The following is a 26,673-nucleotide window of genomic DNA, read 5'->3' on the forward strand; positions in this document are numbered from 1 at the left end:
ACAGATGCCACAATGCCACAGAATTCTGTGGGTTTTCTCAAGAGCCCCGACACTGCCAAGACTCCAGGGGAAACCTCTCTTAAGGCTTCAAAGCTCTGAGTCTCCCCCAGTGAGACAAATCTTCCAATGGTTGGGGAAGCCTGAAAGACACCAAGAGGCCACCCAGAAGCCCTGTCACCTTGACTCTTAGCCCAGGGATCCCACCACCCAAGAGTCTTGGCTTCCCCAGCAGCACAGAGACAAACAGGTTCCATAGGTAATTTTTGGTCCCTGTTCCTTAATTCAACATCACAGTTTGCCCTTGCTGTAGTGCCGTTAGGGAGAATTCGCTCTGCCAAGCTCATGGAAAAGAGGACTAACCTGTGTGCAGTTTGGCCTGAAGCACTTGCGTCCATGTTCTGCTCATGGAAGAATATGCTTTGACTTAGGCATTGCTTGCTTAACAGACCACAAACGTGAGCGTCCCTCCGAGAGTACGGCCCATGCTTGGAGGCCTCACGGGAGCCCCAGGATCCTGTTAGAGCAGGATATTGTGTGACACCCACCACTGGAGCAAGGACCCGTCTCCCACTTAGCATGTTAATATTTAAGGGACCCTTAGCCTCTGTGCTAGAAAGAGGTGAGGTTACTTCCACCCCTCCCCCAACCCTTTCTTTCCAGGCCAATAAACACATCAGTCCTCTCTTTTTTTGTTTGTTTTTTTGTTTTTAAAGATTTATTTATTTATTTTATGTATATTATGAGTACATTGTCACTTTCTTCAGACACACCAGAAGAGGGCATCGGATCCCATTATAGATGGTTGTGAGCCACCATGTGGTTGCTGGGAATTGAACTCAGGACCTCTGGAATATCAGTCAGTGCTCTTAACCGCTGAGCCATCTCTCCAGCCCCGGCCCTCTCTTAAAACAAAACAACAACATCAACAACAATAAAGTGCCCCTCAAGGTTGAGAAGATAAGGCACCCTGTCTCAAGAAGTAAAGTGGAGAGCAACTGAGGAAGACACCAGACCTGGACTGGTGGCCGCCACACCTAAAAGTACAAGTATACATAGACAGACAAAGAAAAGAGAAACAGCAAATGTGTCTCTTGTCCTCAAGGTATGGCAAGGCTGCCTGTAGCCTGAAGCCAACCTGTAGAAGGGAAAGAGATTATGTAGCTGGAAAAGGTCTGCATAGACTGGAAGGTGATCCAAGGCCTGGGGCTCCTGGTCAGGTCCCACCCCCTCCCAACAGGAAGCACTTAGATGGCTTTTAAGTCTTTCTTCCTTATACCCCCATTCTATTCACCACAGCCTCCCTGGTCTGCCCCATCTTCTCTTGTCCTCCAGCTCAATCTAGGGTTGGTTTCTCTTGGATAGCTGTGCTGTCCCATGACTGTGTAAATGAGTACAAGCCACATCCAGACCGTGTCAAGCATCTGTGTCCTTGCCAAAGAAGAGGCAGATCTGAAGCAAGATAACAAACTATAAATCTTTAAGTACCCCAAATACCATGGATTGTTTGGAGACAGTGGCATACATAAGAGTAGCAGGCGGTGTCTAATCAGAAGTTCCAAATGAACAGCCTCATGGAACAGATGGGCAAAGTCTGTGGACTTTTCTTCTTTCATGGAGGAGGGACCATTATTTAAATTTATATACAGTGGAAGCCACTGGAACTCCATGCTGATGATTAAACCTGATGATCAGAGCCTCCAGATGTGCTAACAGTGACCTTCTCAGGTCATCTGCCAACAGAGACGACACATGGCCCTGGCCAAGGGCACAGGGAGTTGATTCCACAGGCCTGTTAGTCCTACTTCTAGGTCAGTGGGGCAGCAAAAAAACAGCCCTTCCTTTTCCCTTAAGGGAAACTTAGCCCTTCAACCCTGGACCCTACCCACCACCCTGTTCATCCAAGAAATGACTTCACCCAGACTCTCCCGTGTAACTAGTCACAGGGTCTTGAGAACAATACAGAAACAATAAAAGGGCGTGGACTTTGTGGGCTTAGCTTCCACAGTTCAGTTCAGTGTGGGGTCCCCCCTTCCAGGTATCCAACTCCCTGCAGTAAATTCACACAGTGCAGACTACTAGATCATCATGCCACTTCCACTTGAGTCCTCCTCCCTAAGGCTGGGAACTTGGAGCAACCCCTTGTGGAAGCCAATGCCACCCACTCTTCGCCACCAGTTCCTGGTGCCCAGGGTGTTCCGTCCAGAGTTCAAGACTAGGGAAGGTCTTGGGACATGGAGAGCCTGCTCAGATGTCCCCAGTTTGCTCTAGTGTGTGCTATGACTCATCACACTCCCTGACGTGCTCATCCTCAGTCAATGGAAGCAGAGCCTATGCAGGTTGGGGCGACGATGCAGTGACTGACCGTCGGGGGCCACGTGGTGTCTTAGGCTATTTTAGAAACCTTCACTTTTGCTTGATTCCTATGGTAACCAAGTTATAAATTTAAAGCTTTGTCAGGCAGCCCGGATGGGTCTGGTGTCCCCTTATTCAGGTTCAAGGACCCCTTTGGGCTGCAATTAATGTAAGAAATCCTTTAAAAACAAACTCCACGAGACGAGGAAGAGGCTCACAGTGCAGGGCTTTTTCATTAGTATCAGGTTCGCCTTTCTTAGCTTTCGCCTCGATGGGAAAATAGAGCGTGGCACACACATATATTTTCTTAATTGTAAAAAGTAAATACCCTAAAATGTATTTTTTAAATTGTGATTATGTTACAGCGGTTTCTATGTACCATAGATTAGATTTTTATTAAGGGTTTTATTAAATAACTGGTGTTTCACCAACATCTAATTAAATCTTCTATCTAAATTGAACAGAAAATTATGGGGGAAAAGAAAGCATTTGTAGCAGACTTTATTACAGATAAGGCTATTATTTGTTCATCTTAAGAATTTGAGATCAAATTTACAAGCAGCATCCTCGTCAGGTTTCTTTTCTGGGCTGCTGAGCCCCAGCCCCCTGAAAGCAGCCCATTATCTCCCCTCCCCCCTTTTATTACAGTGTCCTGGTTGTTGGCAACATGCCCGCTGTTTAAGGTTACTTTCATTAATTAACCGAAAGTTAATTTCTTTGCAAGCGAAATCTCTGATCTCATTATGTTGTCTTTAAAGCTGAAAGCTTCAGGTTTTCTGGTCTCCTTTGATGACACAATAAAAAGCATGCTCTTTATCTTAAGGGAAACTGTCTCCAGGGTTTAATTTAATAGTCCTTGAAATAGTTACAGCACAGCCAGGCAGACTGCAATAATATGCCAGTTCAAGAAAACCTTGGCTTTGTCATGGTTCGAGAACCCAAGGACTGGTACAGCTCTGGCCCCCAGTAGATCAGTTTTCACATAGGAGGCCTTTCCACCCATTTGACCATGGGTACCCACCCCCTCACAGAGCTTCTGGAAGAAGGAAACAGACACTCGGGGCTGGGTTCCTCCCCTGTGCCATAGCCCAACCATGCTTCCCCGCTTCCTGAAGAGTCATGGGCTGGCATTTTGTCACCCACCTGCCTGGGCTGCATTGGGCAAGCAACAGTTTTCAATACTGAGTGCCACCAAGAGTCTGGGGACCTACTGGTCAATCTGTATTCTAGTCTCATTCCTTCCCTATGCTGTGTCCTTGGGTTTGTTAACTAACTTCTCTGACCTGCAGTTTCTTCATCAGTAGATTCAAACGATTATGTAGACAGTTAAATGAGGTAGCCAATCTGTAGTGGGTTCATGATAGCTCTGTTCTAGTCTTCAGTGACAAATATGTCCTACAGAGGGGGGTTCGTCCTGGTATTTGGGCTCACCTGTGTCCAGAGTGTCACTCCCACCTGGGGAGATGGTCAGACCCTGGAGAGGATGCTCGGCATGGACTTGATGAGTTGCACTTTGTGTGGCCCTGAAGGTTCTTTAAAGCCAGGGACATGAACAGTGTATTCTCCTTGTCTCTCTCAGTTAGCATCATTCTCAATGATAAAATCTTGTTGCTTTCTGGAGCATTAAATTCAGCGAGTAGAGAACGGCCAGAATGTCTTTTCAGAACCACCAGGTGTAGGTCACAGCAAGGGGACAGGACTCTTCAGGTGGCTCAGCTCTCAGGAGCAATCCAGATACATGAAGAAGCCATTTGTATCCCGTTGAGTATAGTGATGTTGCACACACACAGCTGAGATTTACTGAGAGGGGGTAACAGTATGGCCCCCACGCTGCTTTGGAGCCCTGGGAGACTGGGCCTGCGTGATTTGCATATGTTCCCTGGACCAGTTCTTGGAGGAAGGATGCTGATGACTCAACTCAAGCAGGGAGGAACCACTTAGGCAGAAAAATCCCAGGCCTTGGGAAGAGAAGTCATGTGCCCCCTGGGCCCTTGGCTGAAGTCAAAGGTCCGAGGTAATGTATTGGCAAATATCCTGCCTGCTCTGATTGACTCACCACTTCCCCATGCTTTTAGGCAGTAATATTGTCAATGCTATTGATTGGTCGATTTGATAATCCAGTGGGCTCCCTGATGTGTTAAATTTTCTACTTTGGGGTGGCTGTAAGTGTGGGCAGGACATACACCTCTGTTGGGAGAACTCTAGGTGGTCCTTGCTGGGCCCTGCTTCTGTTGCAGGTCGCTGTAGCCTGATAGCTCCAATTATTCCTTTGGCTGTCACACTTAACCATTTTCTGAATGATGTTCTCCTGGCTAGCCGTTGTTTACAGCTTTCGTTTAGATTTGGAGAAGTGCTGGGACTCTGGGTGTGCCAGCATGCATAGACTTTATTAATTTTCCTTTCCGCCGTGACTCCCGCCCTCCCTCCTCCGGAGCCGTCCTCGTTTGCCTGCACTTGCCGGCAGAAATTACATTTCCTTTCTCCTTGGCCATTCCCAGACTTTAAACATGCTCAGCCATGTCTGCCCCTTTAGAAGCATACGTCCACTTTATGAAAGGTATATAATTCATGATGTGTAGACATCAGAGAAAGTCTGGCCTCAGGCCACCGTGGTGTTTCCTATAAGGGGCTCAGTGGAGACACACAAGCACTGGTGCCCATCAACAGGTAGGGTAGGAACACAGGAGTACCCGGTGTGTGGGGGTGGTCTTCTTAAATATTTGTTTGTTTGTTTGTTTAGTAGGGTGGGGTGTAAGATCAGTGTATATTCTAAGGAGCATGTAAGGAAGTCAGTTCTCTGTCTACTATGTGGAGTCTGAGACGAACCTCCCATCATCAGGCTGGGCAGCAAGCAACTTTGCCAGCTGAGTCAACTCACTGGCCCCACTCACCTCTCTTCAGGAGCTGGCTTCTTACCAGCACCCACTTTTAAGGGTCCCCCAGCCCTGTTGGGTCACTGGGCTGCACGGGCATCAGAGTCCCCACCTCTGTTTATCAAGTCCACCGCCCTGGCCATTGGTACAAACGATCCGGGATGGCCCCGTTAATCCCCTCCAAAAAGTAACAACAACAACAACAATAAGCCTCCAGGCAGAACACGTCAGGTCTAATTCAGATTTCTTAAAACTGAAAGCAAATCATAAATACCTGAGAAATCGGGTTCATAATGGAAGCTCCAAGAAGCCCTTTAACCCGGGCAGGATCCTATAACACAATTATATACAATTTCACACTTGGCTAGAGCTGTTATTTGAGAAAAATAACCATTTTTTTTTTCTGCTTACACTAAATGAAGCACGAGATCCATGCATCCAACTGCAGAGAAATGAAGGCTGGCTGCCCGGCGTACGTCTCATCTGCTAGCTCCAAGGCAGGGCCACCGAAGGATCAAAAGAGTTAATAATTGGATCCTGCCCACAGCAACCACACAATTAAGGGTGAGATTAGCAGAGATGAAAAATGCATTGTGAAAATGTACTGACGGACTGAGAAAACAAGTCAAGTGCTCTGTTGCACAGTCCTAATGATCAACTCTATTACACCAGTAATAGAAGAAAAAGGGATTGTGGTGGCGGGGACAGGGCAAATCTTTTCTAATCTGCATTGTCATCCCAACTAAGGCCCACACCATTTGTATTAACCCCTGCTGACAGAGTCACATGACGGACATAATTTCTTATAATTTACCAGCTATGGATCTAACCTTTCCTCATCAAATATTCATAAAGGCAGGATTCTCAATGATTTTCTGTCTCTCTTCATATTTACAGCGTGTTGTCTTCTTCCTTTTTACAGTAATTTGGACACAATTGAAGTCAAATGGAATTAGAGTTAAATGCCTTTAGCAACAAAGGTGCCTAAAAGCGAAGTCTTGGGGGAGGGGTCGTGAACTGCAAGGGGTGAGTCCTGTAGCCCCAAGCCCCTCCGCATCCTAGAGGAGGCCACTTAGGGAAGGGCAAGGCAGAGTCAGCAGAGAGTGGACACCAGCCTTCTGGGAGGCCAGCTAACACTGTGCCCACTTTGCCGTGCAGCCTGCTCCAGGCAGAGCATGGACTGAGGGCCCGAGGCCTTGCTCTGTCCTCAGGGTTTAAGGGAACTTTAGGCCTCCGTGGCCAGACCCTTTTGAGTATGTATGCCCAGGGGGACCCAAGAAGCATGCCAGGGGCTCCGCAGAGGACAAGGAGAAGCCGTTTGTACAGTTAACTCAGAAAAGAGACAGAACTATTCCTGAGAGCATTTTGGTAGGGGAAAAAAAAAAACATCTGTTTCCACTCGCCAGCTTTGTTTTGACAAGTTTTCTTAACAGGCGTGAAGAGGGGAGAGAAGTCGTACACATCGTTCAGGATTAGAAGCCGGTCCTCCCTACCCCGTTTACCATTTTCCTGGGCTGAGCCCCAGTCTCATCAACAGAAGTTTAGTTTAGAGACACAAGGTGGACTTTCAAAATAAATCTCCCCTCCAGCCCGCCGAGGAGCCTGTCTTTATCAAAGCCAGCAAAGAATGCTGTGGATAAATCTCCCTGATGATGCAAAAGACTTCTTTTACCTACCTGACCTGTCCAGACCAGGAACTTAGTTCTCACTGGGTTCCCAGAATTGGGTCCCAGAGTGAGGAACTGGGGACCGGAGGCTTTATGACCTGGAACAACTGCCGAGCACCCCCAGCTGAGGAGAGCCGGTCCCTCCAGCTGCTTGCATCTTCCTCCAGTCCCAGCCACACAAGCATAATGCCCAAGTATATCCCTCACCAAAGCATACGCTTTTTAGATAAGAGCGGCGTCCTCTTTGACCACAGTTGACCCCACTCATGCCCTTGCTCTTCTAGATGTTACTCCCTGCATCTGTAGATGTGCATGCGTGGACCCAGAGGCAAATAAGGGGCTATTTTGCTGGTAACATCAGCGGCCAGGTTGTTTCTTGTGGTTTGTTGTTGTTGTTGTTGTTATTGTTGTTGTTTTAATTAGCAATCACCTTGTGTTTGGAAATCTTTCTATGGCAGAGCAGATCAATACCCCCTCTCTCTCCCTGCCCTCCTCCCCACTCCTGCCGGCCCATTTTACTGTTGCCAAGGAGTCCATTCTATGGTATCCTGCAGTTAATACTGTTCTCTTAGCAGTGGGCACTGGGTTCAAGTCAGATTTTGCAGACTATTAGCATCTGTTTGGAGCTGAGACAGTTTGGTAAGACTATCCAACTGACAAGCTAACTGGTACAGATACAATTACAAAGATGTTTGTACTAACCTCAGAGTTCAAAATACTTGTTCCCAGTGAGAATACTAGAGGCTGAACTAGGCCTTGCTAGATGAGCATACCACTCTACTACTGAGCTATGGCCATGAGATACTTTGTATCTTAGTGCCCACAAATAAGTAGGCATTCCAAACTCCTGCAGTGAATTAAATATCCTTATCTTGACTTAAGCATTGTGCTATCAGAGGTACCCTGGTCGTTATAGAGTTTCCTGTTACACAGGCTGGTTATGCACATTGCACTGTGTCCCCTGAACTGCAGTTGTCACTTGGAATGACTTAACCATAGAGAGAGTGCTCTTCCACATGCTGCGGAGCCTCATTAGCCTTATCGGCCAGCACCCACATTCCAGAGAGGTGCTGGTGGCTGTAGGGAGGGTGGCTTGCCAATCACGATGTGTACACATGGCCGACACAGCCATGCCTCTGCCTCTTGCTAGAAATCTGGAGAGTTAAATTTCACGCACAGCTTTTTGTTTGGGGTCTTGGGTCTCATCCCTGAGATTGAAGATAATCCCCCCTCCAAGCCCCACCCCTCCGACTTAGTTCAGGAGACAAAGTGCATGCGTAGCCAGATCCTGTGAGTTCACAGAAGTAGAGAGTGGAGACTTCCAACCCAAGTGAGTTCAAATCAGAGATTCTAGAGTGCTTTTAAAGACGGTTCGCGCCAGGTACTTTTAGTGTTAGAAACTGTCTCCTGGCTAGGTTAACAGTGTAATAGAGCGTTTGCTTTCATGAAGGCCAGAAGCTGTCCGTGGTACAGTGTGGAAAGGAAACAACCAGAGTATGGTAAGCTCTAGTCAACTAGTCAGTATCCAACAAAAAAAGTTAATGGAGGAAAAATCCAGACAAGTTAGACTTCACCAAAGACGGTACACTTGGGTGAGTCAGATCCATTATCTTGATTGTTAGCTTCGGGGGATCGGGACTCAACCCTGAGCCTCTGAGGGCTCCAGAAAGGATTTACTGAGGAGGGAAGACTTCTGGGGAGGCCCAAGCCCAGGAGAAGCAAAACGAGAGGTAACATAAGCATATTATCTTTTTTTTTTTAAAGATTTATTTATTTATTATATGTTAGTACACTGTAGCTGTCTTCAGACACTCCAGAAGAGGGCATCAGATCTTGTTACAGATGGTTATGAGCCACCATGTGGTTGCTGGGATTTGAACTCCGGACCTTTGGAAGAGAAGTTGGGTGCTCTTACCCACTGAGCCATCTCACCAGCCCATAAGCATATTATCTTAAGTTACAGAGACTGTTAGAGAACTGACTGTGAGCATTCTACCTGCAAGTCATCCCCGCCCCTACATATATTATACTACTATATAATTATTATGTCTAAAATATATAAAAATGCTTTTTACATCCTGACCACAGTTTCTCCTCCCAGTCCCTCCCCCTCTCCCCCTGCCTCCCACCCCCATCCACTCGTCCTCCATTTCTCTTCAGAAAAGGGCAGGCCTCCCGTGGCATATCAAGTTGCGGTGAGACTAGGCACCTCTTCTCTTAAGGCTAAACAAGGTAACCCAGTAGAAGGAGAGGGTTCCAGAGGCAGAGACACCAGAGTCTGCAGAGGGCCTAGGTCAGCCCCATTCAGGCTCCCTGTTTGTCAATCGGTTCAGTCTCTGAGCCCCTATGAGCCCAGGTTAGTTGCTTCTCTGTGTTTTCTTGCAATGTCCTTGACCCTTCTGACTCCTACAATCCTTCTTTCCCCTTCTTCCACGGGATTCCCCAAGCTCCAATTAGTGTTTGGCTGCAGTCATGGTTTGTAAAAGCTAGTTACCACAGACACTACTTGCACATGCGTGGACTAAGGGGGAAGGAGCTTCCTGTAATACACATAGTTGGTCATTTAAGAAATAGCAGTCAGTTCATCTTAGATGTAGCAACCGTGGGAATCAGATGGTCTAGTGGGGCATTGTTCTGTCTCCCTATACTTGCTTTATGTCATTAGATTTGGAACTTGAGGGTAACTCAATAACACTGGAGGGTAGTGATTCACAGGGTGCGCTCTGGGATGGGTGTGTACCTTGACTCTGGTAGCTTAGGCAAGTTTACATACCCACTCAGTGTTCCCGTCTGTAAGGTTGAATGCTAACCACACCAGTGCCAGTAGGAACCACAGACATGACCACCTGGCACAGAGTAGACGCTCAGTAGATGGAAATGGGAAAGGCCAGCAGGATCCTGGACTCTGACTCTGTCACATCCAGTCTGTTCACATCACCATAAGCCAAGGGACCCACAGATGAGATTAGCTCCTAAGGACAGAGGTTCTGTTAAATTTGAAGTCAGGAAGAGCAAGCGTGGCTGTCAGAAATTGCCTCACTGAAAAATGAGAAGTCCCTCCTTTCCAGGGAGAGCCTCTTCAGATTCTTTCAGTGGCGTGTTCCTGGCCTTCACTCTCTACCCACAATGGAGAAATAATTCACAGGCCCACTGCCCAAAGACCTCACTCCTGGAAACGAACTTTATAAATCATTTTAAAAGAGTTAGTGACCACAGTTCCCAGGCACTTCCAGGAGACCATCTTAGAACCAATTAAATCCTGTGTAGGGCAAATCTGCTGCTCTTCCAAATGAATCTCTCCCAGAAGGCCCATGGATACCTCTCCAGAACTTTACCTCTTCTTCCCACCCTGGGGAGAGCTCACAGGTCTCCCTCACCCCAGGAAACAGTGCATTCTGTCTTATCTCTATACTAGCCATTGCAATTTAAAATAACATTTTTTTTATCCACACAGTTGGAAAAACAAAACAGAAGCAAAAAAACAAATTAATAGTAGCGTTCGTGGCATCGCTTGAAGGCCAGAGCAAAAGCCATTTTGGAAGGACTACCTTTCTGGCTTCTCTTCATTCATGTTTCACAGGCAGGCCACTCGCTGGTGGCATGTCCAAAGCCTCGCCCTGGAACTTACTGCCAGGCACCCCTGGGCCCCAGGCGTCTCTGAGGCAGTCAGCTCACAGAAAGAGCGACTGAAATGAGCAAGGCAGCAGAGGATGCATAATAGGCCGCGGTGAGGCAGGCTGAGCGAACTCCCAGGTGTTCTCAACTGCAGAATGTTCTTCAAAAACGAAAACGTATAAATTGCAACTTAGCAGTCTGCAGAGAAACCTGGCCCCCCAACAGGCCAGGCTCAGGGCAGGAGGTCACAACAGCTAATCAGGCCTCACTGCGCTCGCCCGACTCAGCGCCCAGCCCTGGCTGTTCCCAGCTGCCCGTTCCATTGCCTGCCCTGCTTGGAAAGAATCAGACCTTCCCCGCTAATCGCCCCGTTTTCCGAAGCTGGAAGGTGGCTTGTCATGGCCTCCTGTTCCCAGACTCCTCTCTAATGACACACTGCTCCAGCAGATGTCATCCTTTGATTCCTTATGACCTTCTGAATTTGGGCAAGTGAGAAGGTGCCCGGGCTCCACAGTGAGGGCCTCTGGTTGTCTGTGCAAGGAGTCTGTCATCCACCCCATCCCCTCGTCACTACCAGACATCATGGCAAGGACATGGCCTCGCTCATTTGTCGGGTGGGGAAAAACCTTCTTCCTGGAGCCAGGGGCTATGAGCTGAGGTGGTCAGCCCTTCAGTATTTACCAGATGTGACTCGCCTGCTGTCTCAGCTTGACAGATGAGACAATGCTACTTAAGTGCCCTCCTCAGGGTCACCTCACAAGCAAGCAAATGCTGGTCCTGGAAGAATGAGGTCACCCCCGAACGGTGAAGGAACTACATACAGGCTCAAGTTCCCAGGGCCCTGAAGAACTCTCCCTAGCCCCACAGTTAGCCAGGGAGTATGACTAGAAAAAAACCTAATGCCTTGAACCCCTTGCCTTTCCCTCCCAGGGCCAAACCAGAGAGCAGGCCATCTGCCCAGTTAGCCAGGGGTTTGAGGGCCCTAGTACTCCCCTAAGGCCATCTCTCTGTCAGTGTCCTTTCTTCCCAAGGTTCCAGAGAACTCTGTTTATAGATAGTGTCCCCAGACGCTCATAAAATCCTCAGTCGGAGATCTTAAAATTCAGTCTGCTCTCTTTGTAAAAGTACCTTGCAAGCCAAGTCATTTTTCAAACCAGCCCAGCTCTGGCTCTGAAGCTGGCTCTGGCGTAGAAGGCTGGGCCTCGTCCTCAGACTGAGTCCACAGCACAGAAAAGAAACGCAACAGCACCCCAAGCTGATGTGAGCAGAGCTCTGGGGTGGGGACTCAGGATCACAGGAGGCTTGGCCTGAGTCTTCTGTCCTAGTGCAGAGGGGACAGACGATTCATGAACAGTGTGGGCACAGGAAGGCTCGGAATCCAGCCTCCCTCTCAGCTCCAGAGCAGGTGATGGGAGCCACAGGACAATCCTCTCTCTGCGAGTTTTCCCAGTTCTGTGTGAGGGTCTACCAAAGCAGCCTCCTCTCATGGAGGCTTTCAGCAAAGCACTGGGATGAAGGCCTCATCACCGTCCCGTGTAAAACCCTCCAGCAGTTCAGCCCCCACTTAGGACCCTGTGATGCCCCACCAACGGATGCCTCCCGCATCGTCCCATGTGCCCCATTCTTCCTACACTCACCTAGCAGCCTCAGTACGCTTGTCTCTACAAATGCTCTATCTTCCCATTTATTGGCTCACAAAGCATAGCAGAAAAGCCCCGATTCCTCCTCTCCTTCCCTCTCCCCTTCTTTACTGTAGCATCTCAACTCAAAGGGGCAAGAAAGGGGCACAGCAGCCACCTTCCAGCCTCCCTTGTTGTCTGGCCTTCCTCGAACGAGATGAAGAGGGACGTATTCCACTCTCTTCCCTTTCTCCTTCCTGCCTGGGACTCCTGTATGCTGTCTAGAACACACTGGGCCTCAAGAAAGCCACTCGTCTGTGGGGGGCAGAGCAGAGCACAGAAGTATCAACAGGGTCCTGTAAATCTGTGGACTGCCTTCCTGGGACCCACCCCACTCCTAGACCCTCTTGGGAAGAGCCAGGGCAGGGGCCACAAAACTTAAACCCTTACCTAGTTTCCTGCTTGTTCTAGTTTGCTTTCTATTGCTGTGATTAACATTCTGACCCAAACCAACCTGGGAGAAAAGGAGGTCCATTTTGGCTTACACTTTCCTGGCACACTCTATCTTAGAGAGATGTCAGGGTGGGACTTGATGCCGAGACCATGGAGGAACACCGAGTTCATCCTTCCTATGCTCTGGGCTTCTCTTCTTCGTAAGAGCTACACCAACCACCACGAAGGTCCCTTCACAGGTGTAATTCTCCCCAGCCTGCAATGCAGTGACAGCTTAGAGCCCGGCGACTCTGGCTAGTGGTACAGCAGAGACTCCCGTGCACATGTATCTGGAGCAAGGTCCCCAGTTGATTGTCTCTAAAGCTGAGATAACGACTCTGTCCTATCCTACCGGTAAGAAGCGTGTGTGTGTGTGTGTGTGTGTGTGTGTGTGTGTGTGTGTGTATCTTTGCACAGAGCTAGGGAGATCCTTAGGGTAGCTCATTCAACTCCTCATCATGGAGATGAGCCACACTAGTTTTGTCTGAGGTCACAGGGTAAAGTAATGGCAGAGCAGTGTCCTGCAATCTCAGACCCACGTCCTGTCTACCATATCCCTCCTTGTCCACGGGTAGTGACGACGTTATTATCACCACCCCCTGCAGCATGCCGCGTGTTCTCCGTAGCTGCTGTTAGGGTTACGCAGCTGGGACAGTCACCTCACCCGAGCAGTTCAGTCACATGGGGTTTCAGCTATAGCCAGTTCCCAGGTCTTCAAGTTTACTCCAGGCCCGAGACTATAGCGGTGAGCAAAACAGTCAGAAATCCTTTCTTCAGAGTCTCCAAAGCAGAAACTCGGAGGGCAAGAGGGCAGGCTAGCACCGTCGACGGTGGAGACAGGAGTTCTGCATGGAAGGAGTAACATACTAATTCCCTGAGCGTGTTCTTGGCCTGCTGCAGGAAGAGCAAATAAAGCTCCCACAGAACAACGCATGAGACAACCAGAGAATGGGAGACAAGGGAACAGGAACTGGAGAAGGGTCTCCTGGACCGTAGTAGGAATGTTGGCTTTGTAGCCCAGGCCGGCCTCAAACTCTTTCTCCTCTTCCCCCTCTCCTCCCAAGGCCCTGGATCTGCAGGTGCTCAGCCACCATGCCCAGGAGGAATTTGACTTTTATTACCTGCTAAGTCCATGCAAAGCGTGAATCCACATCACAAGGCTGGCCTGCCCTTAGTGAGCCCTCCCCATCTTCTCTGGAGTCTGAATGCAGCCTATAGCTCAGCACTTGGTGTTGGGTGATCCAGAGCTTCCCTCTGCAAGCACTGTGGACTTCTGAGATGTTCTTGGGCCTCTCAGCATCCAAACCCCAGTTAAGCAGGCTACTCAGAAGTCTTTCTGAAGGCAGCAATGCTGTGGAGACAGACAGACAGGTGAGCAGATGGGGGAGCCACCAACTCAGAGTTTCCTTCACAGTGTACAACTTTAGCGCTCATCCCTAAGTCAGAACAGCTGGACTTCCATTTCCTAAGCCATTGGCCTTTCCTTGGCTTATCTTTGCAGAGCATGAATGGATTATGCTCTAGTGTCCGTCAGTCTGTCCGTCCATCCGTCTTTGACTGTGCAGGCAGCCTTTGTAAAAACTAGACTGTGTGTGTAAATCAGATTTTTCTCTGACATGTGCTTCTTGCCCAGGGTATGTAATTTCTAGGTTTGGAAAATCAATGGCATTGACTCTCTGGCTTTTATTTTTATAACTATGTTTATTACCCATGTGACAGCTATCATCTGATTCTGACTAAATGGAATTTTTCCAAACATTTGAAAAATCCTGTTTTCCCAAGATTTGCAAATCCTAAGGTTCGCAGGAAGAACCGGTTGGTTTTGAGGTTTTAGTGTTTTTTTTTTTGTTTGTTTTTTTTTTAAATGTTATAAGTGCATCTAAAAACCACGATGACTTGAATTTCTGGCCCTAAGTTATTCTAGAATCTTTCTGAAGTTTGAGACTGTCCCTGGCAACCTTGACTTAGGTTTCAAGCACCAGGGAAGTCATGAAATTGGAAAAGGTTATCTTTTGTCGATCGCAGCCCTTTGTGGGGTGCCGTGCTGACAGAGGACAGTGGAGAGACCGTATTTTATGGCTGAAAGCAGGGCTTGATCGGACCCAGTGGGGATTTTGTTCTAGTAATTGCATCCAATTGGACCTTCTGCCACGGCGCAGGTCCGGCATTAATAACACTCATTAAGTCATACGCCCTGCGCTTTCCCTCCCGATGGCTGAGTCGCTGGCAGAATATATTTTCTTCCAAAGTGTTTGTTTTCATTGTTGTCCTTTAAAAATAATGAGTTCATTCTATTCCCTTGCAAGGAAAGCTATTCTAGCCTGCTTTGAAATTGTATATCTTTCGACGAGCACATTTCTGCAGTGTGCCCATAGCTTTGTGTGCTGGGGAACCCAACCCGGCCTCTCTTAAAGCTTCCAACCAAGTTGCCTCAGACCTGATACATAGAACCACCAGCCCATTTGACCTTTATATTGTTACCCTTGGGCAGGTAGAAGTCATGCAGGTTTCAGGTGGCCCTATCATGTGACCAGAGATCAAAGGTCAGCAGCTCCTGAATGTTGGCTGTCAAGGTAGCCCATTCATCACCATCATTATGCACCTGACAAGCCAACAAATGAACCTGGGATAAAATTATTCTCAACCTTCTGCCTCCCGGATTTACACCCGAGAGGTGAGCCAAGCTGTCTCACGTCTTAAGTGGTTCCATGAGCCTGCCAACATCCCTGAAGTAGGGGGAAGGATCTGGGAAGACCTGTTTGGATGCTCTGAACCCTGGAAAGTCACCAGTTGTCTGCTTACCAAGCCCAGTTGCATATCTACAAAAGCTACCCTGTCTCTGGTTTCCTCAGTAATGAGATGAATTCAATGGTCTGTGTGAACACAAAGGCATCCTCTCCCCCCACACACACACCCCTATTACATCCCTGCCTTGGTATCTTTGTGGTCCTTTGGGGCAGGTCTACATGGTGCAGCATTTGTCCTGAATAGCCTGTTCCTAGAAATCACTTATAAAAATTAAGATTCCCGGGACTCTCTTCTGGAGAGTCTGACTTGGGGCTCATGTCCTTGGGGAACTCCTTTTAATAAGACCCCCAAGAGATTCTTTCAGTGTCTGCAGTTTTTAATGGTACAGAGAGCATAAGATTTGCAGTCAGACAATTCTGGCTTTGAATCCAGATTCTGTGATATGTTTGGCTATAGACTCTTGGATTGATTCGTCAGTCTTCTGGGCTTCAGTTTCTTCTTGAGGACAAGAAACAAACAGAAAACGGGTAGGGTATCTGTGCACTTTGCGTATTAGTACTGGCAGCTCTGTATGTTTTCAGTAGAGTGTTTGCTGTTCTTTTGGACTAAAAGTTGTCACTGAAGGAACAGTGGCACTATCTAGAATAACTCTTACTTCTCCCATAGCAACAAAACCCCAGCAAGCCACTATGGGCCATTTTCAGAGCAGCAGGAGTTGGGGATGCTATGAGGTGCATGTAGTGTAATCACCCAGACTGGGGATGGGAAAGAGCTCTGACTGGGGAAGTTCTGGATTAGCCACAGAAGGGTAAGACACTCCTCTAGAGCCTTGCAAAGAGAGGAGGACGCCTTTAGGGCCTATCATGACTAGGAAATGTCACTGTCTTAAAGTGGCAGGAAGCTCTTGCATCCCATCCCTTTACCTCCTGATCTGGACACACTGCATAGGCACCTTTCCCTCTCTGGTAGAACCTCCGCCCCAGCTCCATCCACCAGGAAGACCACCAGCCCCACTCTTCCTAGAATCCCAAAGTTGAAAAGCCCATTGCTCTTTCTCCTTTAAAAACAAAGCAAACATCTTGCTGCTCTGATAAACAGTATATAGTAAGAAAGATGCATCTTGGCTCAAAGTTTCAGAGGTGTCTGCCTATGCTTGGCTAGCCCTGTCCCACCAGGCCTGCAGTGAGGCAGACATCATGGTGGCAGGAACATAATGTAACAGACTGATGGACAGGAAGCCTCCTTCAGCCATTGACAGAACAGTTCGGCAGCATTCCACATTCTCCACCCGCACAGACAGCCCTGTCTGCACTGAGCAGCCTCGCTGGCTCTCAGGCAATGACTACTCGGCATTCGAAGCATCAGCTTGGTATTCAAAAGTGGTTTTGGTATATAAAAGTATTTTTGATATTCAGAAGTGTTTTAAGTATATTTGGTGCTTGGAGCCCTTTTAAAAGCATCCATACAGCCTTGTTTATTAGATTCCTCCTTTGTGAGCTTCAAACATAGTCTAAATACAACTAGGATTTAAGCCCAGGTTTAAGTGGCTATGTTTAAAAAGAACTGACTGCTAAAAAGGTATGCTGAGCTGGAGGAAAGAAAGGTGGCCACTGGGCCACAGCTGGGGCTCATCCCTCACATGAGTGTTGACTTTACAGATCTGAAAACACTGAGGTGACAGCCCAGAGCGGGAGGGTGAAAAACAATGCCTCTCCCTGAAATTCAGTTTGGAGCCACTTCCATGTTAGATAAAGGAGCGATGAAAGACTGTCGTGCTCATATATAAGATCACCTTTACAAAGCAGGCCATCACAGTGTCTGTAACCTAGGGTAGCTCACCGTGTGTTCCATTGTCCATAGTGTCATAAGGGTAGCTCACCGTGTGTTCCATTGTCCATAGTGTCATAAGGGTAGCTCACCGGGTGTTCCATTGTCCATAGTGTCATAAGGGTAGCTCACTGTGTGTACCATTGTCCATAGTGTCATAATAGCAGTAACAGAGATCTACAAGGAGGGTTTGGAGTGCTAAGGCTAAGTGTGTGTTTGGGTACATGTGTATAAATATACATATCATATGCATATGTGTATATATGTGTGTACATGTACATAAGGATACGTATACACATCTATATATGAGAGAAAGAATCTCAGTAACTCAGGCTGGCTTTGAACTCACAATCCTTCTGCTTTTTCTTCTTCATGCTAGAATCATAGACATGCCAGTACCTGTAGAAGTAGTCATGGTTCTTCCAGCCCCATGCTCCCAGAAATAAGACTCAGACTCAAAATATACTTACAAATACCTTGGCCATATAACTAGGCTCTTCTCTGACTAGATCATAACTTACTATAGCCCATTTACTCTAATCTACATTCTGCCATGTAACTGGTTTCCTGTGCTCAGATACCATGTGTCTGTCTCGTCACATCTTCCCTGGCAAATCCCCTATGCCTAGCTCTCTCCCAGAATTCTTTCTGCCTCCTGGATGTCCCACCTATTCTACCCTTTCCTATAGGCCATAAGTCTTTTAATTGGCAGGTGATGTATTCGTACCATACACAAGACATTCTCTCTACAGGCACCGTGCCAGCCTAAGACCGAGATCACTGCAGCCCTGCCTGCACACATGCTCACCACCGAAATAAACCAAAACGAAGCTCAGTGAGGCCATGAAAACAGAACAACGAAATGGCCCGACGTCAGTGGTTTTAAGGTGGACAACATGGAAAGTCCCTTAAACTGTGCATGTGCAGGGACCATGCAGCCATGCTGGATAGAAACGCTGCATCACTCTTATGGCAGATGCGTGGACTCTCATTGCCCAGAGATGCCCAGTCAGGTATTTTCATAGCCACCCTGGTCTCCAGCTCCTCAGAAGCCTCAGGCCTTTGAGGAAGCTGTGGCCGTTTCAGTCAGTGTCTCCTGCTTTCTTCAAGCTGCTCCAGAGACCTGGGCCTTGTGGGTTAGTGGGGCTCTCACAGGGCTGCTTCCCTGAGGCCCCATAAGCCTCGAGGCTGGTGTGTATCATGAGGAAACGGCTGGGATCCTAGAGCTGTCTGTCTCCCTGATAACTTTAGCCAGAGTGACCATCACATTGTCGGTGAGAATCCCAGAGGGGATTCCGACTAGAAAAACACACTTCATTAGTCGTTAGAGACTTTCTGGTTAAAGTTACTAGTTTAAACTTGTCTCCATTTTAGAAGCAGCAATTATTTTTTTTAGAAAAATTTCCAAGTGCTAAGAGCCTTCCTGGATAACATTGCATTATCAGCTGCATTTTAAAACTAGGCCGTGTGCCTTGTGGGAGGTGGGCATGTTGGTGTGATTACACTTGTGTGTGCTTTCCATGCTGTGGAAGGAGGGCCTTCCATGCATGACTTGGTCTCTTCTCCACGTGACCCGCAGAGCGGAGGACCGTGCACTTCATGTAACAGCCGAGAAACCCGGGAATTTGAGATATGTTCTCAAGGTCACCCCGAGGCTATAATGAGACAGGGCATACTGCACTTGAAGGATAAGCAGGTATTTCTGTAGATAACACCAGTAAGAACTTCAAAGTCCTGAGGATGAAAAGAAAGAAAAGTGAGGTTCTTCAGTCATTTGTTATAGCAAGATTCCTAGNAANAAAAAAAAAAAATGTTCACCCCTCTCACTCCCAACACACATACACAGAGAGAGAGAGAGAGAGAGAGAGAGAGAGAGAGAGAGAGAGAGAGAGAGAGAGAGAGAGAGAGAGAGAGAGAGAGATTGAGAGAGAGAGAGAGAGAGTGAGAGTGTTTGACATCTCCTGTAGATCTCAGTTTGGCAAGAATAGCTAAGTAGTTGATGAACAACATCCATTTCCATCAAAATGGAAATCCATGATAAAAACAGGATGTAACACAAAGGGCGGCCAGCTTTTGCTCAGGGTCTGGGCCCACTCAGCCTCTGCCTGCCTCTGGTTAACCTAGGATAAGGCAAACCTCGAGCAAACAGGAATCTAGACACCGGCCCCCACCATCTCTCACAGCTCTCTGCAAGGGTGGTGCGGGGTGCGGGGACCACAGCACTGGGTCCTGGACTTTGAAACAACAGACTGTAGTTCTTTTCCTCGGTGTTTGTTTTCCTCTTTCCCAGTAAAGAGCTCTGGTTTAGTGGTTCATTTTTCTTGCCTCTTCTTGGCTGGTGCTCAATAGTACTTCTCCATAAAGTTCGTGTGTGTCTCTAGCTTGTCCACCTTCATGAGTCTATCAGCAGAAACCCTTTGTCCTGATCCTTTATCATTATCTGGAGAGTATTGGAAATGTTACCTGCCCTCCTCTATTTGTTGCAAAATTTAGGGACAAGGAAGATGACCATATGTGTTTTCTTAAAATCAATGGCCAGCACATTACTGTAAAACCTATTGATTAAAAACACAAAGTATAATGTTGGTCATTTAGTCTGCGAAGTGACACGATAAGGGAAGAAATTTATCCTCTGGCTTTTGCATTAACCTTTATTGACTGCTTGCATACCCATAATTAACACACACTTTAGCTAAAGTGGTTAATTTTAGCATGGTGGCCCATGTTCACTAATGTAGCTGCCATCTTGATCGCCCAGCTGTGAGTGAAGCCCTGGGGGAAATCAGTGAGTTATACCTCAAAGTGGGGGCTGCCTGCCTGCCTGCCTGCTGGACCTCTGGACCAGTCAGCTTCCTGCTCTCTCACTAGGTCATTGATGGAGAACCATCCTGAACAGAAAAGAGCCCCTGAGGGTGGTCCGTTGAGTCATCTAAGTGGAAGCCAAGGGAATGTGGGAAAGAGGGATGAAGGGCTTGTAGATTAGGGGGTGGGGGGTGGGGAGGCTTGTTTGTATTGTTTTTTGTCGTCGTTGTTGTTGTTTTCATTCCCTTGAAGTATTTCAAGAGAGGGGCAGGATTTTCTAAGTCTATCCATGTTTACTTGCTAACGCCAGAAGCATCTGAAAATGGAGTTTTCCCCTTAAGATATGAGATGGAGTTAGAAGCTGCAGCCTCCTTGCTGGGTAGAACAGACAGTAAGAACCGGGAGGAAGCCCGAGTTAGCTAGGGTCTTTCTTTTAGATGGTCTGGAAAGATCATCCGGCTCTGGCCATGAGAACTGGCTTATTTCCTAGCAAAAGCCCTTAAGTTCCTAATTTCAAACACAGAGAGTTTGCGTGAAGGGTGCACAGCATCAGCAGCAACGTGGACGCATGGCGGGATCTTGGCTGAGGTGGGGAGAGCATCGGGTATCACCAGATGCTTTGTGTTGCAAGGAACAAAAACCCTACCTGAGACAATAAAGTCTTGGGAACATGCAGTGTGCAGAGACCCCTGTGAGCCTTCTCCACCAGACAGAATGGTTCGGAACCCTGCCTCTGGTGGCAGGGAAGCAAAATGACCACAGAAGGTCAGGGCTGCACAGAGCAGAGGAGAAAGTATTTTCCCTCAGCCCCTGCTTCATACCTCAGGTTGATTCTAGTCTTGTCCAGATTGAGTTACATGCCTCTCCTAGCCATCCCCTCTCACAGAGAGAAGGTGCTAATCGAGTCACCAGGCTTGGCATCTCTAAAGCAGGTCTGAAGGCACTCAGAGCTCCTCCCTCTCTCAAGGGATGGTGAGGTAAAGGGCATTCATTCTAAAAACAACCCAGCATGGGTTCCTGGGAGTGGCAAGCAGCCACCCCTCGGGAGGCCTGAAGCAGCACCCTTCTGAATGTGTGCTGGTAGCTGCTGGTCCTTCCGAGTCTGTGCCCTAGAGCCGGCCCCTGGAAACTTGCAGCAGCTTGACTGGGTATCACAGGCTGTTTAACTCAAGTCACAGAGAACTGTGCCAGGACTGCTGGGCTTCCCCTAGAGAGCCACAGTGTGACACGCAGGACTCTGATGGCATCTCTTGTCCCTCACTGGCTCTCATGGTGGCAGTAATGATAGTGGTAATATTTAATAGTTACTGATCCGTATGCTGGATGGTCCTCCAAACACTATCTCTGTTCATTCATTAATCACAGCAAACCAAAGTCAGAATGTTATTACTGTGTGTGTGCACGCACACACGCACACACACACACACAGAGAGAGAGATATAAAACAACAACAACCTATAGGGAATATTTTCCCAGATTCCTCAGGCATGCCTGAAATAGTGGTTATTAATAATAATAATGATAATTGATAATAATAATACAGTAACTATTTTCTGGGCATATATGCCTAGGATAGTTAATTTAAAGGTAAGCACAGAAAAAGATGAGCACCAATAACTAATAAAACAGAAGCATTGTAGCAGTAGCTGCAATAGAAATGAGATGAATCTTGAGTTGTCTTTCTCAAAATACCTTCCGCTCCAGTCACCCTGAGGGTGGCAGTGTGAGGTGTCTACAGTGACGAGCCAGGCTAAGGTGGGTGATACTGACATGATGCTTTGGTGCGGCCTCAGGCCACTGTTGACCTTCTGACATTATGTAAGGAGGATTGTCTGCCCTCTGTGACTCCACATCATGACAGTGTGGGCCAGGTGGACTGTACAGTGTACTTGCATGATTACGAGGGACACAGGTACACACATGCACACATACACAGCTCCAAGCCTGCCAAGGTCTGTAAGAAACCAGGTGGGTGAGCCACCCTTGCTGAGAACAGCGGCAGCGAGCTGGGAAGCAGCTTGCCCAGAGCATGGCCAGCGAGTGGCCTGAGATGCTGGCACGGGCTGGTATGCACACAGCCCTGCCATGGGGCTGAATATTTTTAATACTTTCTCAAAGCGAGGAGGCCAAACCATTTGACAGCTGAGAAAGCATCTCTATTGACTTTTTACAAACCTTATGATATTCTAGGTGGATCGACACTTATCACAGGCCTTTAATCTGCCAAGCAGGATAATATGTGCACGGATAATTTATCCACTGTGAGATTGAAATGCTCAATTTGGAATAACTTTCCCTACCCAGTAAATTGAGCATTACTGTGCGATTCTGAGGCCGAGAGAAAGCACAATTTAAAAAGCTTTGCTGGGTCCCTTCGTAATTAGTCGCAGCTTCCCTTGAATATTAACTCCCCCCTCGTCTTTTTCAAGTGATTTAGAGACTCTCAGGAGCTGCAGAGACCCACCCTGAGAAGGGTGACAGCAAGCAACGGAGTCTCCAGCACCCATTGTGAAGTAGGCTGCAGAGATGCCCTCTGCCCCTCCACGCCACATGTGCTTATCAGCACAAACAGTTGAATATTTATGCTAAGAGGATTGTCAGAATCTGCTTCTGTTGCTTTAATTCTTGTTTTAAATAAATAATGAGAACGTTTAAACACATTACTCTTCTTGGGGCCCCGAGGTCAGCTAATCTTATTATTTATGAAGTGGTGTGCTACATAATAGTACTTAGTGCATGTTAACAGACGCTATTATCAGGGTCTGATGCAGAGAGCAGAAGATATATTGGAATGTTACGTGTAATGTACGACGGATTGAGTGCATAGGATGCCGGTATAGCAATTAACCACATGCGAAAATAGGTGTAAAGCTGAAGTATGCTTTCCCCTGGGAGTCTCCTCACCATTAATAATCCCCTAGAGAAGACACGTCTTTCCATGAGCATCTTACCCAGTCCTAGGACTTGGGGTGGGCGTGGCCACTCCAGCTAACAAGGAGGGGGAGGGCGGGGACAGGGGCACTGGCACAGCTGTTGGAAACACAGGTTTGGTGCATGCGCTCTGCCTGTAAGAAATCATTTGTTACTTACTACATGCGTGTCTTTTTTTCCATGACCCTCATTTTTTCAGATAACTAGAGCTGAAGCCAAAGCATTTTCCAAGCCCAATTTTAGATGCGCTCGGCTCTCCAAGAGGGTGGCGCCTCCGAGATGTGAGGATGTTACCCCAACTTTTTCCTACCAGGCTATAATTTAGCTGCATATGATAATTAATTTCTCTACTATTGATGAATAATCCATTTAATAAAAACCGTGATTTAAGTGTTTTCCTTGGGGACTAACTCTTGCTAGCCTCTTAATTTAATTTTGTGGAAGTTTCTCCACCTATTCATCAGTGGAAATGATTATTAACCTCTATTTGCATATATCCTTATGAACCTCTCTCTCCTTGGAGTGTCTTTTCTCTGAGCCCAGCAAGCTGGGACACTTGTAAATCTCCAGGATCCCCAAAGTCAATCCTGGGCTGTAATATTGTTTAATCTATTCTTGGACGTTTTAATGCAGTAAATTCAATTTAATCTTTCCCAGTAATCTAGTAATACATCGAAATCCCACAAACATTTAAATCTGATAATGGCTTAATCACACACTTTAAATAACTGTTGAGATAATGAAAAAATAATTCACCATTTTAAAGGCAGAGTAACTCAATTTCCCTGGTGATTGGCTTTCCTGAAGCCACTGGAGATAATACAAATCTGGGAATTGGAAAAACTTGAAGCTGCAGCCCTCGGCGGGAGAGACGGGTTTTTCCTGAGAAGTGTGAGCTTTCTGCCTCACAGCCCTGCTCGCTCTTCACATTCACCTTCACAGCTACGACTGTGCACTAGCCAGGGCCGTTCTGCACATTTCCCAGAAGCCTGGTGCTTCCAGAACTCCCCCAGTGCACTGACTGCCTGCTGCTCTTCTTCTCCTAGGTGCCAGTCCCGAGTCGTCCGGACTTTACCAGCACAGCAGAAACCAGACTGCCGGCCATATTGGGAGAAGGATGACCCTTCCATGCCTCTGCCCTTTGACCTCACAGACGTGGTTTCCGAGCTCAGGGGCCTGCTTCTGGAAGCAAGATCCTAGAGGAAGCACAAGGCTTAGGTGGAGAAGGAAAAGATATCCTTGACTTTCTTCCTCAAACCTTGGACAAGGGTAGTGTAGACTCCTCTCAACCCAGAGGTTATAGGACTGGGATCCAATTCAAAACAGCTAGAGAACAAAGCCCACAGATTCTGAAGTGTTGAAAAGTTACTGTGTTTTAGTCTGACTTGGTGTTAAATTAGAGCACACCTCCCCCCCCCCAAATATTCTTCACTCATTCCCCCACCACCTCCTTGGAGCCCCTTTGTCTCCCAAGGCAGCAAGCAGTAGGGATGGGCTGAGCCTGTGACAAGCCTCACCTACTCTCCTCTTTGGCTGGCCACCTCAGAGACCCGGAAGTAGGCCTAGCCATAGGATGACAGAACTAGAGACATGCATCCCTTCTCACCGTGGCTTCTACTGGTTAGACCATCCAAGATGGCAGCCAGTGTCTTACCGTGGCTGCACAGACATAAATTCAGCTCAGTTGTCCTTAAAACTCCATTCTTCAGTTGCCCTGGTGCATGCCGGTGACTGCTGATTTAGGTGTTTATGTGTTTCACATCTGTGAGCCAGCCTTCCTTCTCCCGGCATTCTATAGTGGCTAAAACAGGGAGTAAAGCAATGAAACACAGTCACCGAGGTCACCTCTTCCCTCCTCTGAGAGGGAGGGGCCACGAGCCCTGTGCACCGTACACAGGAAGAGAACGGAGCCACAAGGAGACAGCCACACCCTGTCTTTGTGAGGCTTCCCTGATCCAGTGACAGAGGCAGCCCTGTGACCACTGTTCGGTGAAGCTGGTGTTTCTCCTAGAATTCCCCACTCATAGATACTGACAGGTAGTATGGGGGCTTGAAGCACCCAGTTCCCAACCCCGTGACGCCAGAGCATCAGAGAGAGCATGGACTCCGATTTCAAAGTGCCAGGAGTAAGACCCACCGCAGCACTCACTCCGTGACCTTTGCATGTCCTTGGGTCTCAGTTTTCTCATCTGTATAGTGGGAGGTGCCCAAAATACCAACTCCTAACATGGAAATGACGTGATATGACAGAGCTACAGACCTAGAGCGATTTCCAGCATACCACTAAATACCCGACCCAGTCCAGTGTCATTATGTGAGCTGACCTGGGCGAAGCCATCTTCTTCCCCCAGTCTGCAGTCCTTTGCCGTCTTGTGTCTCTTGTGTCTCGTGGCCCACATCTTTCTCTGGTGACCTGAGGCCTTTTGGTGGCTGAAATGTTGAAAACAGTTAGCCCATGATTCCCTTGTACTGGCCAAGACCTGCAATCGGAAGGACACAACACAGTCGTGGTTTTTGCTGCGTCCAGAATTCCATTTAAGGTGCCTTCCTGCCTAGAGTCTGCCACAGAAGCTGCACTCCACAAGCCCAAGGGTTTCCTGGCGCAGGGACCCAAGGCTCTCACTCCACAAGCCTGAGGGTTTCCTGGTGCAGGGACCCAAGGCTCTCAGACCCTGCCTTGCTCCCTTTGTCTCTGAGCCAGGACTTCCTCATCTGTAGAGAGGCGAGGCCCATTCTCACAGGGTAAAATGGAACACCAAGTGACAGTATAGGCGGCTTCATGTGTCACAGGCTGGCCCATCACCCCCATCCCCAGCCATCTGGCTCTGTGGCTTATTTGACCCCGTGATATTTCTTTGTTCTATTTAATTGGGTGCCAAAATTAACAATTGGGAGTTTCCACGTAAAATAAAAATGTCTGCATTCTCTTTAGAAGCCAGAATACCTGTGAGCCCCTGGGTCTCCATGGCAGTGGCTTGGCAGTGCCTGTGATCTTTGTGCTCTGTTGTGACCCTGTTGCTCCCTGTCACCGTTTTGTAAGCCTGCGCCCCAACAGCGCTTTCTAGACCTGCTTGCTCGCATCCTGTAGTAGAAGGCAGTAGCATCGCGTGCTCAGTCCCTGCCCCTCCCGCTGACCTGTGTGCGTGGTCTGCGTGTACTGCTGTGCTGTGTGCATCCGTTCATACACAATAAAGAGATGAGAAGCCAAAGAGCGTCCGCGCTTTTCTCCGTACCTGCCAGTGTGGAGCTGGCCTGGCCGGGTGGGTGAAGGTGGTTCTCAAACCGTCCATGTACTTACCCGCATCCTACTGGCCTTTCAGGACTGACAGGGTGCAGATCACTTGAGGAAAGATGCATTACACCGGGGGTGGGGGTGGGGGGTCGGGGACTTATGGCCTTCCTCTCTCCAGACTCCAGCAGTGTATCTTCCTTTCTCGGGTCTCTATGAAGACCTAGGTCAGACACCGACAATCTCTGTCTGCCAGGGTACAGAGTGACCACTTAGGGATATATACTGTCCTGGGGAGATGGTCAGGAAACCCAAACTCTGACAGTAGATGCTTGTGATGGGAAGGAAGCAACTAGGTAGGCATGGAGGGGAACTTGTGACCAGTAACAGAAGAGAACTGGTAAGTTCTCCAGGACTGGGAGGGAAGATCTTTCCAGAAGGGATAGCAGTCACGAAGACTCCGGTGCTGGGTGGCTTCAAAACAAAAAAAGGAGAGGGGTTCCGTGGCCCAGGCAGAG

General features: G+C 48.0%; 1 protein-coding gene across 1 annotated transcript in view; it reads left to right on the plus strand.

Annotated features, from left to right (window-relative positions):
• Fto (FTO alpha-ketoglutarate dependent dioxygenase) overlaps window positions 1–26,126 on the plus strand; it is a 352,191-nt gene extending 326,065 nt beyond the window's left edge. The window contains exon 10 of the mRNA XM_029532367.1: window positions 23,973–26,126. Within this exon, the coding sequence (XP_029388227.1) occupies window positions 23,973–24,126 (154 nt within the window). The 3' untranslated portion in view covers window positions 24,127–26,126. The remainder of the gene's footprint in view (window positions 1–23,972) is intronic.
• The last annotated feature ends 547 nt before the right edge of the window (window positions 26,127–26,673 follow it).

The sequence above is a fragment of the Mus pahari genome, chromosome 20, assembly GCF_900095145.1.
Source record: "Mus pahari chromosome 20, PAHARI_EIJ_v1.1, whole genome shotgun sequence".
Taxonomy (NCBI): Eukaryota; Metazoa; Chordata; class Mammalia; order Rodentia; family Muridae; genus Mus; species Mus pahari.